Source organism: Macrosteles quadrilineatus, unplaced genomic scaffold, assembly GCF_028750875.1.
Source record: "Macrosteles quadrilineatus isolate MER2022 unplaced genomic scaffold, UCM_ALF_1.0 Scaffold_4__1_contigs__length_99947679, whole genome shotgun sequence".
Taxonomy (NCBI): domain Eukaryota; kingdom Metazoa; phylum Arthropoda; class Insecta; order Hemiptera; family Cicadellidae; genus Macrosteles; species Macrosteles quadrilineatus.
Window position 1 is genome coordinate 4,174,207 of NW_026542597.1, and position 14,876 is coordinate 4,189,082.

General features: G+C 34.3%; 1 protein-coding gene across 6 annotated transcripts in view; it reads right to left on the reverse strand.

Moving 5' to 3' along the window:
* LOC128993615 (probable ubiquitin carboxyl-terminal hydrolase FAF-X) overlaps positions 1–14,876 on the reverse strand; it is a 76,394-nt gene that overhangs the window by 43,026 nt on the left and 18,492 nt on the right. For 3 of the 6 annotated variants that reach the window (XM_054417619.1, XM_054417618.1, XM_054417617.1), the window contains exons 6-16: positions 14,638–14,794; positions 14,205–14,389; positions 13,503–13,644; positions 12,482–12,739; positions 11,396–11,494; positions 10,402–10,509; positions 7,625–7,791; positions 3,445–3,545; positions 2,125–2,225; positions 822–1,036; positions 73–187 (exon numbers count right to left, since the gene is read on the reverse strand). In XM_054417619.1, the coding sequence (XP_054273594.1) occupies positions 73–187; positions 822–1,036; positions 2,125–2,225; positions 3,445–3,545; positions 7,625–7,791; positions 10,402–10,509; positions 11,396–11,494; positions 12,482–12,739; positions 13,503–13,644; positions 14,205–14,389; positions 14,638–14,794 (1,648 nt within the window). Of the gene's footprint in view, positions 1–72; positions 188–821; positions 1,070–2,124; positions 2,226–3,444; positions 3,546–7,624; positions 7,792–10,401; positions 10,510–11,395; positions 11,495–12,481; positions 12,740–13,502; positions 13,645–14,204; positions 14,390–14,637; positions 14,795–14,876 lie in introns of all 6 variants that reach the window. The other 3 variants (XM_054417616.1, XM_054417615.1, XM_054417614.1) reach the window with 1 other exon arrangement.

Here is a 14,876-nt window from a genome sequence, read left to right on the forward strand (position 1 = left end):
ATCCCCGATTGACATGTTATTACGGCATATTATCACTGTCAAACACAGCTATGACATACCAAACAAACTTACCCTCCAAATATACTCCATGCCAACAAGATCAACATCATCCATCATAAAAGCTCTTCTTTTCATTTTCAGTTTACCTTCTTTTGAATTCACAGCCTTGAAAAACCTTTCAAAGCACCTGTAAATGAATCAATCATTACGACATTGTTTTGTATCTCATAATCCCTTAGTTGCCATTAGCTGTATGGGCTATTAATTAACAGCTGTGTCTAAGGAATGTCGGCCTTAGTCACTAACAAGACTACAAGATCGCGCCACTCATCCTACACTCATCTCCATTCATACTTGGCTTAGAATACCTACTATGTATGGTCGCCATTTCATTGAACAGTATTAATCACCTAAACAAAATATTTAAACTAATAAGTAACTTATCTTGTATTTTTTGGTACATTAAGTGTTCAATAGAATGAAAAATGTGGTCAAAAGCTTTTAAAATTATGATTGTGACAATGTTTTGAACATGATCGTAAAATAAAACCATCAAGATTGATGGTTAGCTGAGTGGATATACTGCTCGCCTAGTAATCAGTACACGTTACTAGTTCAATCCTGGTCTAAGTTATCTTTATGATGGTTTGAGACTGTACCCAATCGTCCTTGATCATTGGGCTTTTAATAAATGCTTCTGACTAAACGAGCTGTGAGTAACAAAGCAACACAAGGTTATTATTTTCATTCCACTCTCATCCTTCACTAATCATCAAATAAGCATTAATGTGTCACTGCTGTTTAAAGATAACATAACCTACTTCATTCCACTTTCAGTCAACAGCGTGGGGTCCAGTTGTAGGACGTTGTTCTCAAAAAACTCCTTGTTGATTGCCGGGTCCAGGTCGGGTTCCTCTCCCATTAGTTTAGAGAACCACTTGAAGCAGGCTTCACGGTCGGACATGAAGACTGCGTCCTCGGCGAGACACTGCCAGATCTGACGAGCCTGGTCCTTGCACAGCCACAGTTGCCCCTCCTGACACAACATGTCATGTTGTTTTATACCTTCCTATAATATAAAAGACTTGCATGGTTAAATAAAAGCAAACACAGTGTTAAACAAAAGCAAATTCAATGTTAAACAAAAGCAAATGAAATGTTAAACGAAAGCAAATGAAATGTTAAATAAAACTAAATGTAATGTTAAAAATAAACAAAAACAAAATATAAGGTTAAAAAAGCAAACAGAAGGTTATAATAGTGAACAGTAATAAATTGAAAAATTAACACCATTTTCCAAAAATATATGACTGACTGCGTGCAGAAATGCTGGGCATGCAAACTAAGGCACATTTTGGAAATTTAAAAAATGAAAACCTAACTTAACCTAACCTGACCCAATTAATTACTTGACTTCCTAACTTAACAAAAACCAAATAATCAATCCAGTGGGACACTTTGGAAGCGTGATATTGTTCCAAAGTAACAGAAACAGTTACTTAGTAAAATGAGCATGGAATCTCCCAACTGTTAAAGGAACTATTACTCAGCATTTCTACAATCATACAGCCGTGTGAACTCCTTATAGTAGTTTACACAACGATTGCGTACAGATAGTGTTAACGACACGAGTAGAAAATATAAGGTACAAGCCTTGGCGAGTGCCTTAAAAACTTGTATGAGTGTCGTTAACACTATTTACGGGAGTTGCGTACACTACTTTACCTTGGACAGTGTTGTAATTACTAAAAATCACTACTCATAACTTTTAAGAGAGGATATGTTTTAGTTTATAACCCCTCATTGCCACTGACAGTGATGCAACAAAACATTGCACCAAACCAAACATTAACTGCACCACTCAACAATTAAATTGGCCTGAAAAGCTGATTAGTTGAAGTTCGAATCATTACAATTTTACTTCTTCTCTCTCAATCCTTAAACCTCATTGGTCCGTTACCCGTGTTGTTATGAGTACAACAATGCTGTTATGTGAAACTTTTCAATTCAAAGAGCTGATCAGGCTTCTTAAAAACTCATCTAAAGGCTTCTTTAAAAAATGGTTGTAGGTAAAATTGTTATTGTAACTATCACTACAAGGCATTGTTTACAATCTTTACTTACTTTGAGCAAAAACCTTAAGAAATTCAGCCTTTCTTGGACCTGTGCAACATGGTTGTATCTTTTATCTGGGAAGTAAGCATTAGGATCCAAATCAGGCTTATCTGAAAAATTAAAACAAAACATGTGTAAACTTATTTATGCCTACTCATTCAACAAAAAAGACAAAAATCAAATTTTTTAAATTTAATGTAGACCTACACTTATTCAATAAAATGTTTAAAGGTAAAGTTAAAGTTTGGAAACTGCAAAAACATAACAACATAAACAAACTGTAGTTGAAAGTACTATACAGGATGTCCCGTAAGTAAAAAGCCAAACTCCGGGAAATGGTTGTATGGGTCAAAATAAAGAGAAAATTGAGAATAACAGTTTTTCCAAAATCCAGATATTCACCATTTTGTTTTTTTCACATTAATGTTTTTATCGTTTAAGTTTTTCACCGATCATTATGAAACTTGGTATGTTAAGGTAATAGACACCCATGTTAGAAAAAATTCAAAAAATTTACAAAATTAAAATGGCAAATTTTGTGAAAAAATGACAGGATCACTTTTATTGGGCATTTTTAATTCCCTATCTAACGATACCAAGCTCAAAAAGATTGAATAAGAAATAGCTGAAATATTAACATTTTTAGTTGTAAAATGGGGCAAACCTAGTTGTGTCTGTAGCTTAGACTTTTTCTTAATATTTTAGCTATTTCTTATTCGATCTTTTTGCACTTGGTATCGTTTGATAGGGAATTAAAAATACCAAATAAAAGTGTTCTTGTAGTTTTTTTATCAAATCAGCCATTTTTTGTAATTTAGGTTAAAAGAATTAAAATTGCCGCCATATTGAAATTTTATGATGAATCAAGATGATTTTTTTTCTAACATGGGTCTCTATTACCTTAACATACATACCAAGTTTCATAATGATCGGTTGAAAAACTTTAAAGATAAATGTAATGTGAAAAAACAAAATGGAGAATATCTGGTTAACAAAGCCATTTTCAAAAAAATGTTATTCTTGATTTTCTCTTTATTTTGACCCATAGAACAATTTTCCGGAGTTTGGCTGTTTACTTACGGGACACCCTGTATAAAAAATATAAGTGTATATTAAATACAAGAATTTACAAATATTATCACCTATATATGAACGATATTATATTTTGTTGCTTAAGGCTTTATTTTAATTTAAATACATAGGATGTGATTTCTTCTGTTAACCAACGGAATAAAACTTCTGAAATCATATGAATTGAACTTATTAATGTAACTATAAGTGGTGAAAATACACTGCAATTATCTTCCGAGCAAAGTTCAGTTTACTTACCCTTAACTAATTGTCTGACTTTGTCCATGTAACATGTAAGACTAGTGGTCACTAAAACTACAAGGCCATGTTGGTTTTGCAAGCGATCTATCACTTCTTGTCTGAAACAAACAATAAGATTAAATAAAAAATACAGGGGGAGGCAGTAAAATTACAAATAATTCATTTAGAAAAAATGTATGGTTGTTAACATAAATCCTAAAAGTACATGAGTAGAAACTAATGTTTCACCTTAAAAATAATAATTAAGTGTCAGTAAAATGGCGTACTTGGTTTTTTACACATTGTTGAATTATGAATTTAAATCAGCCCATGACGATTTTTAGCGTTTGCATAACATCTGCAATCGTTTTATAGTGCTTTGTCGTGCTAGCAGTTTCTTCAAAGTTATTCACCTAAAGGTGGATAACTTTCCTTGATGGCACGGGAGCCTGCAGCAATAGACTCAACTCATAACAGAAAGTGTGCTGAGCACAAACCATAATATCCAAGTTTTTTTAATATGCCTTTACAGCAAACTCCTGTTGTCCTCTATTTGAGGGGAGCGAGCTGGCGTAGTGGTTAGAGCGCGGGACTTCAGTCCCTGTGGTCCTGGGTTCGATCCCCGCCAAGTCACCAATGGATTTTATCTAGGTGATAATGCCCCTAGGTCTAGCCTGAAGTAATGTGAAAAACAATCCCAGGTTCGTGCCTAGCGTCCTAAAAAAAAAAAAAACTGCTGTACACTACTCCAACGCTCCATGGCTACTGAAATTTCCACTTGTCTAGACATATATATGTGTCCGTTAGCGCGATAACTCAAGCAAAAATGGTCCGATTTTCATTAAATTTGGTACAAACTTGTAAACCTAGACGTTTATACGAATGAGTTTGCGGACCAGCATAATCGGACAATGGGAACGGGGGTTTATGGGGGGTTTCATAGGGTAAAATTGATTTTCCCATTTTTGACCCTAAAAACACAAAATTTCATAATTTCTCTATAAACTATTTTGTAAGTTCTTAAAAAATTAATAATATTGTATATTGAAGCTTTGTCGTATGCCCAACGGTTACAGGGATAATTAACAAAAACTGTAAATTGAAAATTCCTATGTTATTCTTATGGAGAGCTAGCAGTGTTTTTCGTACGGGGTTTTTTTTTAATAAATAAAAAATAAGGGAGAGGAGGGAAAATGCTTTTACGCACACAGGTAGCCAGCCTGTAGTGTGAGACTCCTGAATCTATCACAGACTACTCACTAAAAAACCCCCTCTACTCTGTTGGACACAGACCTGGAATTGTTTGTCACATTACTTCAAGTCAGGCCAACATGTGACCTAAGCCCTCAGGGCTCTCGCCGTTTTTGGCATTTAAATACTTTATGACCTACACCGCATCCCGGTCAAGGTCGAGCTTCTTGGCGCGGAGAATACCCTGGATGTAATGTGACACACAGGTCCAATTGTCCTCACCCTCCGTCATCATCGGTATGACCGTGTCCACTGACAGCAGTCCTACTAACTGTTGAGCCTCTAGCCTTTCCCAACGTTGGCAGTGGAAAAAGGTATGTTCCACGTCATCGGGGATGCCTGGGCAGTATATGCAATCGGGTGACACGGCTTTGCCCATCCTGAACAGGTACGACCGGAAAAAGCCGTGACCCGTCAGAAATTGGGTGAGGTAGAAGTCCACCTCTTCGCACCGCTGATTAACCCGAGGTTGGACTTGCTGTATCAGTCGCCTGGTCCAGCGTCCGGGGTTCGTACGGGGTTGGCGTATAAGTAATAAAATAGTTATTGCAGTTACACTTGGCTTTACGTTTGCAATGGGAGAGGACATGGTTTAAGCAAATTTGGTTCTTTTGATTTACGGTATGCTATAATATAGCACATCTACCATAGCCATAATGTTCTACCATTGCACCTAAACAATAAAAATATAAATGTTTTATTTTATCTCAGCTTTTTGTTGCTAGTTGGAATTAGGTGTTGTCATAAATGCAAAAAATAAAAATAATAGAACACTGCACCCTGTTGGTAACATGGGTAACTAAAAAATTTAGTCAAATTTGGCAATTTTGTTTATTTTGTACTAAGCTATCAACATTTCAATAAAAAGAACACACCTCAAAATCTTCCCCGTAGCAGCAAACCTAAGTACTCACTAAAATTAATGTTATTTAAATAGGAAACAAATCTGAAAATTGTTAGGGAATATTTTAGTAGAAATCAAACCGGGTAAATGGAAATTCACTTAGTCTGCAGGTTTGCTGCGGCGGGGCTATTTTTAGTTAACATTGCTCCTATCTCTTAGATTATAAGCTTCAGTGCCGGATTTAGGGTACTTGCGGCCCTAGGCCAAATTACTTGAGCGGCTCTCCTGTGGTGGAAATTCCTTACGATAGTGGAAGTAATCAAGACAAAAAATGTGGAAGTTGATGGAAAAACACAGGATTCCAAAGAAACTTGTCAATCTTACGAAAATGTGCACATTTAAGACCATATCAAAAGTCAAAGTAGAAAATGAATACTCAGACACCTTTAGAATTAACACCGAACTAAGACAAGGCGATGCACTATCCCCATTATTATTTAATATAGTCATTGAAGAAGCGCTGAGAGAGGTGAGCAGTCTTCAGGGAGGTGCAAAGATTAGCGGAAAGACAAACGTTCTAGCATTTGCAGACGATGTGGCACTAATAGCAGAAAATAAAAAAGATATTAAGGAGCTAGCAGAAAAGCTTATCACTGAAACACAAAAAGTGGGATTAAAAATAAATTAAGAGAAAACTAAGATAATGAAGATAAGTAGACTACCTGATAACCAACCATACTTGGAAGTCTTAAATTTTAAATTCACAAAAACTGACAATTTTAAATATCTGGGAGTGACAATAACAAGTGAAAGCAGACAAGACGACGAAATCCAATGTAGATTAACAGCAGCTCAACGGTGCTATTGGAGTCTAACAAAACTATTTAGAAGTAGACTCCTGACAAGAAGAACTAAAATAAAGATGTATAAAGTAATAATACAACCAGTTCTACTATATGGAGCAGAAGTCTGGACACTTACAAAGCAAAATGAAAAGAAATTGATAGTTTTTGAAAATAAAATCTTACGTAGAGTGTTTGGTCCTATTAATGACAATGGTGAATGGCGGATAAGGAAGAACCAAGAATTAAGAGAACTTTATAATGACCCAGATATCATAGCAATGGTAAAGAGCAGAAGATTACGATGGCTGGGACATGTATATAGAAGAGATGATAACAGTATGATTAAGAAGGTATGGATGGGGCAACCAGAAGGACGACGGCCGCTGGGACGGCCCAGATTAAGATGGAATGACCAAGTGAGGCAGGACCTCAGGAGGTTAGGAGCAAGTTTGGAGGCAGCAGAAGATAGGCAGCAGTGGAGGAGCATTGTTGGCGAGGCCAAAAATCACTTGGGATTTGTGTGGCCACAGGAGTAAGTAAGTAAGTGGAAGTAATCATGAATATCTCCTATGCATCACGGGGACATCATCACCGGCACCCGCCGCCGCGGCAAAATCGTGAACATCTCCCTCGGTTCCCGGAGACATCATTATGGTCACCTGTGATAGCGGCAAACTGGTGGTTTAAAATAAATTATTTTTTATCTAAAAAAATGCTTTTCTCAATGCGGCCCCCTTTTGCTTGCGGCCAATCAGCCTAGAGATAAACCCGGCACTGATAAGCTTTGAAATGACACCTTAATCGTAAGAATCAGTTAAATAGGATGGAATATAGATTTGAATAGTTTTGGTCTATTCTTTACACTTCCTTCCACAACCCACTTCTTGATTTTCTGGTTTATCCCTATTTTTGTAAACACTGAACTTGTAACTCCTCGTTTCAATTCATTTCAGCTACAACACAACTTATTCTGCAGATTTATAAATTTCTAACTATACCATTTGATTATGTGGAAAGAAAATAAACTTTTGGGAGATTTATTTAATATCCTAATAGGTGTGTTAATTTTTTCCTAAAACTGGCTACAATTTTGACATGAGAGCAGAATCAGAATCTCTAGTTTTATCGTTCTATTCATAGCTAAATTTACAACTCTAATTCAAAACTTGATTATTCAAAATTAAAACCATATTTCATATTTGACATTCAAAGGTTTTTTAACCAGTTCAACTCTTATATTATATTCAACATAGCTTACCTGTAGAAGACTTGGTGTGTCCTCTGGCCATGGTTCACTGTGGGGTTTGGCTCATACAGACAGAATATCTCCCGTATTTGCTTCAGCGCAGGCAGCACCCACGTCTCTGATGTCTTCAACTCTTCTACACATCTGTTCAACCATTCTGTCTTCTGGGCATCTCGTTCCTGCCAAACAAATGTAATATTTCAGTGATAACGGATGGAAAAATTGACAGCCTTACACTGTCTTGTTAAATCAAATGTTTTTAGGTTTGTTATCAGACTATTTTTTTCTGAGAACCAGAAATTAGAGAAACTGAAGTTCAAAAATTAAAACTAGGGTTGCTTTCAGAGAGTTGAAAGCCAGTTGAGGGGAACAAACGTGATTTGATATTTGTATAAGTAACTAAATGTAAAAAGGTCAATAGATTTATTTACTAAATGCTGGTTTTAAAGATTAAAATTATAATAATTCAAATTTACCTCTTCGAGAAGTGCATTATGGTAGTTTTGACCAGGAAAATATTACAGTAGTTCGAATCTGATATTAACATCCAAAAAGGGCATTAAAGTATAAAAAAGAGAAAGGAAATTTAACATTCAAATTCAACTGTAGCCTACAACAAAAACATTGGACCTCATTTTTCACCCTTACAATTGGTTAAAGTATTTAAGTATAAAAAAACAGTAGGTACCTATTAAAAAACGAGTATTGTATAACAACAGGAGAGGAAATGTGACATTTAAATTCAACTGTGCAGCATAAACATCGGTTAAACTCAGCTTTCTTTGCTGGAAATAATTTATGATTATACGAATTATTTATTCATTATTATTTATTATTGATTATTTATGATTATCGTGAGCCATTAAAATGAGGATTTACGGAACAATTATTAATATTACAGAATAGTATATAATGATATACAACTTTTCACATACCAAGTATTCTTGATGGAGGATATGATTGTAATGTAACTGGAATGTAGGTCTTCTGCCATTATTAGGACGATTAGCGACGGCATTTTAATACTGGCCTTAATAATACTATTGACCATTGAATACAGTAGATTTTGATGACAATGCTGGCTACAAATTCAACATGGGGATGGAATGTCTAGTTGTTTTGATAGTCAAAGATAAAACATAGGCCTACTAAAAATGTAGGGCTATTTTAATGTAAGACTCAAATGTAAAACGCCTTTAAAAGACTAAAATAAACTGAACTATCAGTCATGTATTTCAATGTGTAAAAACGTAAAAACTGCAAAAATATTTACTTATTGAACAATAAAATAAGATGGCTGAAATGTAGGCATAAACATAAGTAATAAGTAAACATCGCATTCAGCCGATTTAAGTGAAAACAGAATAATATAATAAGTAGGGAAGACATGCCTTAAATATACAATGTAGATAATATAATTAGAAATCAGTAGCCTACTTCTGGACAGGCCTAGACAATTATCCATACCGTGGTTAAAAGTGTACGTCTATAAGCCCAGGTTTACTTATTACGGTTGTAACTGGACGTATGTATAGTCCGTGGCTTGGCAATCAAATAACAGTATTTATATAGGATAGGCTACTGTTATCAACATTTGAAATGACTGAATTATTACCAAATTACTGTTTCACAAAATGCAGATTCCATTTTCAGCCGAGCCATTAAAATGAGGATTTACCGAATAATTATTAATATTACAGAATAGTATATAATGAAATACAACTTTTCACATTCCATAAATTATATGTTAGTTTTGCCATGGTCAAAGGTCCAAATCCAAGTGTTCTCATTTATTTTTGTCAGTATGTAATAATTTGCTAGAATCATTGACTTTATATAAAGTCAAAGCTAGAATACTGTAGATGGTTTGTTAAGTTAAGACAATATGCAAGCATGTTTGAAATCGTTTCCCCGTTTAACCTTAACCAACTATTCCATTCCAAAAGATAAAAAATATATGGTGCAACACAAATAAACAACCCAATCACCTACCTATAACCTACACTTTACCTTCCTAATCTAACATTACTTCAAAACACTTAATGTAGTCATGAATACCCATAAACCCCGACCTACCTCCCCACATGCCTAAATTAGATCAGTGTTCAATCTGCGTTTTATCAATAAGTATAATAACTTACTGTACCGTCGATGTAATTCAACATAATATAACCTATGAGGTATTATCGGATTAAATACCGATTTCGATGCGGTTCGATATATCGCTTATTAAATCCTGATTTCTAACATTGGCTGTTTCTAATCAGCTGGCAACACAAATAGGTTCCCAAGAAAGTAGTCACCGTACCGTATCCCTCCGCTCCTTGTTTATGCTCCGCGCATTGAGAAAGTAGTTCCGTATATTTTCTCGATTTTCAGTGAATTCCGCGCCTTAAAAAAATGTTTTAACGTCATTTTCTTGTTTATTAAAATCACAGGAATGGTTTAAAAACGTTTAAAAGAAAAGTATAGAAAGTTCAGAAATACCTTATGATTCTCTTGTTTACATTTTTCTTGTAAACAAAAAAACTGTCATAGCTACTTTAGTCCCATAAGCCTAATGTTAAAAATTTGAAATTTTAAGTTCGTTTTAAATTGCATTAGCATTATCTAATTGAAATTTGTTTGTTTACAAACCATCTCATTATTAGTCTAAGTAGTCTTGTTAAGATTGGCTGAAATGTGTTCAGCCGTTATTGAGTGATGGTGTTATATTGTTTGTATTGAAGTTGATCCCAAAGAGCTTCGCTCGCTTCGCTCGCTCCGCTCAATCAAGTACTCGGACTTACCTGGGAACAGCTGTAGTCAAGGATCTTAATATGAGCTGCCAGTGCCTGGTCCATGTGGTCCGTCATCACATCTTCAGAGTGTGCCAAGTTCCAAAACAGCGTTAACACCTGTCGACATCATTGACGCACATTGAATACATATTAATCAATATACGGAAGAAATGTCCTGAAATATCAGATGGCTAATACACATATCCTGTGGTCGCAGGGACATCATGGTCTCATACGATCCTGCCATAACCTCTAACACATCCCGATTTCTATCATATATCCTTTCAGTCAGAAGATTAAAAGCTTGGCTCGTAAAATCAAGCAGCTTACACATCTCAAGCATTACGACCTGACCCAAACTTGGTCTGAAAGTTATTTCTGTCTTAAAAACTGAGCTCTTGGGAAAACTGTAAGGTTTGCGATCCAAAAATATGGGGGCTCCAAGACCCTTAGTTTGACATAGGTAGTATAGATCGTAGAATAGAGCCACTCATTTTATCTACAACTTGATTGAAAATAAAAGAACGCATTAAATTTAGAGCATCCTTATAAATCACTCGGATTGTATTAGTGTATCCACACGGTGTAGAACTGTCCGTATTTATTTTTAAATCTATCACAAAGAGAAAAATCATACTCAAGAATTTTTAAACTAAGCATGTTACAATGAATAAAATAACACATTAGTATAAAACTACAATATCTTTTCCATAATCTGATGTAGAGACCAAAATTTAAGTCGTATTGTAGATATCACGGTTTACTGAGGTTATTAGAATAACAAATGTCTAATAAACTAGTTACTAATGAAGAAAGAAAATATGTAAAACTGTTACCTATGTGAACACAGATAATTTAAGTGGAAAATGCAAACCTTAAATAAATATTGTTGAGAGTTAAAGACAGATTTTGCACATTTTTGCAACCAACTTTCACACAACCACTAAGATACATCATCTCTAATGATTTGTCAGACTAAATAAAAATGGTGGAAATAGCTCACCTTATGTGCCATGACACCATCTTTGTCATCTTCAGCCAGCCTACGGATCAGCTCCAAAAGCTTCTCCCGCTGTTTTTTATTTGCATTAGTCCAACTTGCCTGTAAACGTAATCAACCATTTCAATCAAGCTACCAAGACATCCTATTTAGCCTTTAAGTATAATATTTAGAGGGATTAATGGTTTGCGAATAAGGGCTCTAGAGCTTTGCGAATAATGCTAAATCTAGAGCGTGACGCTTCGGTAAAAAATAAGTTTTGCAATTTAAACATACTAACAGTGTATGACCAATATATTTTGGAGTGCATAATTTGCACAAAAAGTCAGCTCCACAATCACATCTTCCGTAGAGATATACATTCCTACTATACTAGAAATAGAAATACAACTGACATCCCCCAACATAAACTTAGCTTTTTTGAAAAAAAAGCGACTTACATGGGGACAAAATTTTTAAATAAATTGCCATTGAATTTAAAAACTCATATGGATAAAAAATGTTTCAGGGATAAAGTTAAAGCTTATCTTTTAACAAAGAATTGCTACTCTATAGAAGAGTTTTTTATTTGATTTTTATTCACCTTTTAAATTTGACAAGAATATTAGTTTTAAATCTATCAGTTTGTAATGTATATCTCTTCATATTTGAATTTTTGCATATACTTGCTGTTCTTAATGTATAGATTTGTTTCTATTGAGAATGAAGGTTTTTATTTTTTTTTTTTTTTTTTATAAAACCGATATTAATTGTTGATTTTATATGTTAAGATTTCTTTAAAACTATTTGTAGCCTATGTATTGAATGTATTGACTCTATTCATGTATGTACAGACCGAATAAAGATTATTGATTCTGATTCTGATTCTGATATGGTGAAGCTTTTCTTGTGAAGACAATGCATGTAACACGTTTAGTACTTCCTAGCGTTTAGTAAGTTTTAAGCAGATGCCATCGGTCCACATGGTTTTAACTCTGAACGAAATACTTTACAAATTCACAAATATAATATCCAGTAGACCTATTCCAACTGGTAGGACATGCTAAGGCTAAATAATCCACACTATATTTTTCAATTAACATTTCTTACCTGAAAACACTCAAAGAGATGGTCCAGTTGTTCAGGTGAAAAGTCCCAGGCAAGTTTGGCCAACAGGTCATGAACATTCTTGACGATTGCTTCATGTTTTCCGCACTGAGCTGCCCAAACTGCATCCAAGTCTTCTAACGATAAAGTCCGCTCTTTTATTATAAACCTCAATATTTTTTCTAATTTTTCTACATACTGCGGCTGATGTAGGGAATCTCGAAGCACTATTTCTAACACATTATTATCTTTGATCCATTTCTGAAAAAATATCATAAGAGATTGAGAATCAAGGAAACTGTGTTGCAAGCATAATAGAAAGAGAATATTTATGGTACAAATTACATAGCATAACATCTAATCACTGAATTTTTAAAACATATTAGACCAACAAAAACATTTTAAAAACAAGTTTAGAACTTATGAGACTGTTTTTATAGGCCTAAAATTACAATATGTTTTTATAGCTATACTCCGCACAAAGATTCATTTCTGCTGAGGGATTTGGACGGTCGAGAAGTGTCCTAGGCATTGGTCAGCCTCCGCTCTGGGTTTTGGCCATGAGTAGCCAGTATCACGTAATACTGGGCTCAATGCATTGTTGGTAAAATTTTTGCATTTCACCATAAATTGTATTCAATAACGTAATTCTTCAACCTGCATCAAATAACAAGAACATTGAGACTAAACTCGAAATAATTGCGATGATATTAAGTATAGCCTACACTGTTATATATTAGGGTTAGGGGCACCTCTCGATCACCTTAATCCCACAGCCGCCACGAATCTTTGCCGGAAGTATAGCCTCTTTATTAAGCTAAATTGCAAAATCTTAAGCTGTTGTCAGTGTTCATTTATGCTTAAGAGTTTTTCCAATACTTATTAAGCCATACCAATCAACTTTAGGAAAGTAGGTCTATTTATTAATTCAAGTTTCCAACCATTGAAGTGATTCACCTTACAAGCATATTTAATCACTTATTTCAGTAACGATTACTTACGCCCATCTATTTACGATACTTACTGCCATTCTTTCTGGTGTTAGCCACTCTTCCTCTTGTTCTATGCCAGAATGTCTATGAGGATAATACGTAACACTGGCTATTACTTTGTTTACCTCATTTAAAGCATTCATTTTACCATTAAATGATGATATTTGTAATAATCTGAAAAAATAAATAAAACACCAATCAAGAATAAATGTCCAGTGTAGATAAAAAATTATCAAAGAAAAAAAGATTGAACAAAAAGATTAATTTGTATACAGCTTTAAAATTTATCAAGACTATGAAAACACCGGATTATTCACAAATCGCATAAACCTTTTTTTAAATAAACTGGCAGTAAAACAAACTTAGTAAGTTATAAACTAAGAAATTACAGAATTGTATTCTTACACAACCAAAAGAGTAGGCCTATATTTTTAAGTTACAATAATTTGGAGCAAATAATAAACAAAACTTTAATACATGAATGAATGTAAATGGTCTTTGTATTTAGGTTGATATTTTTAAACATTTATTGTAATAATGCTAGATACATTTGATGCAACAATAAAAATTATTTGATTTGATATTAAAATATATGAGTAAACAATAAACACCAGAACTGATAAATGTGATAATGCTAGGAAGGATAAATCTTGTTTACTTAAATACTTACCTATTATAAAAATATATTTATTGTTATTTAATACACAGAGATCAACTAAGATTTTATTACCTACCTTAAAATCATTTTTAATCTAAAAATCTCCAAATTTTTTATTGTTTCCTCTTGATCTGGAACTCGTGACGCTAATGCTTTTGCTGCTTTTATAATAGCTGATATTGCATCATTTTTCGATTCATTTTTTGCCTCCTTTTTAATTTCATCATCTGTTAAATTATCCAAAATATCCGGCACCATTTCCTGCAATATAAAACAAGAAATTAATCATACAACGGATAAGACATACAGTAAAGACAACATTTGGGGGTATGCTAGACAAATTTAATTAGGAAAACTTTGGTAACTAACTTTGGTAAGTAAACAAATGAACGTATTCCTAGTTGAATTGAGCTCCACCAACAAATATGTTCTTTTCAGTTAAAATTTGACTAGCTGTTCAATATTAATACAACCAAGTCAACGCTAATAGGTGGTTGTAGCCTACTCACCACTATCGGCATGAGGTACTTGATGATTGTGTGCACGGTGAGCAGTTCATGACACAGGCCGAAGGGACGTATCAACGCGTAGATCACAGGAACTGTCAGATTCTTGCCGGACTGGAACCTTTCCAGCAGAATTTGGAAACCTCCCAGGTTGCCGAATCTACAGGTAACAATAGCTCACGTTGAACAAGCTCTATTTGGTGTTAAATGCTACAAGCGTACAATAAAATAGTAATTGGAAA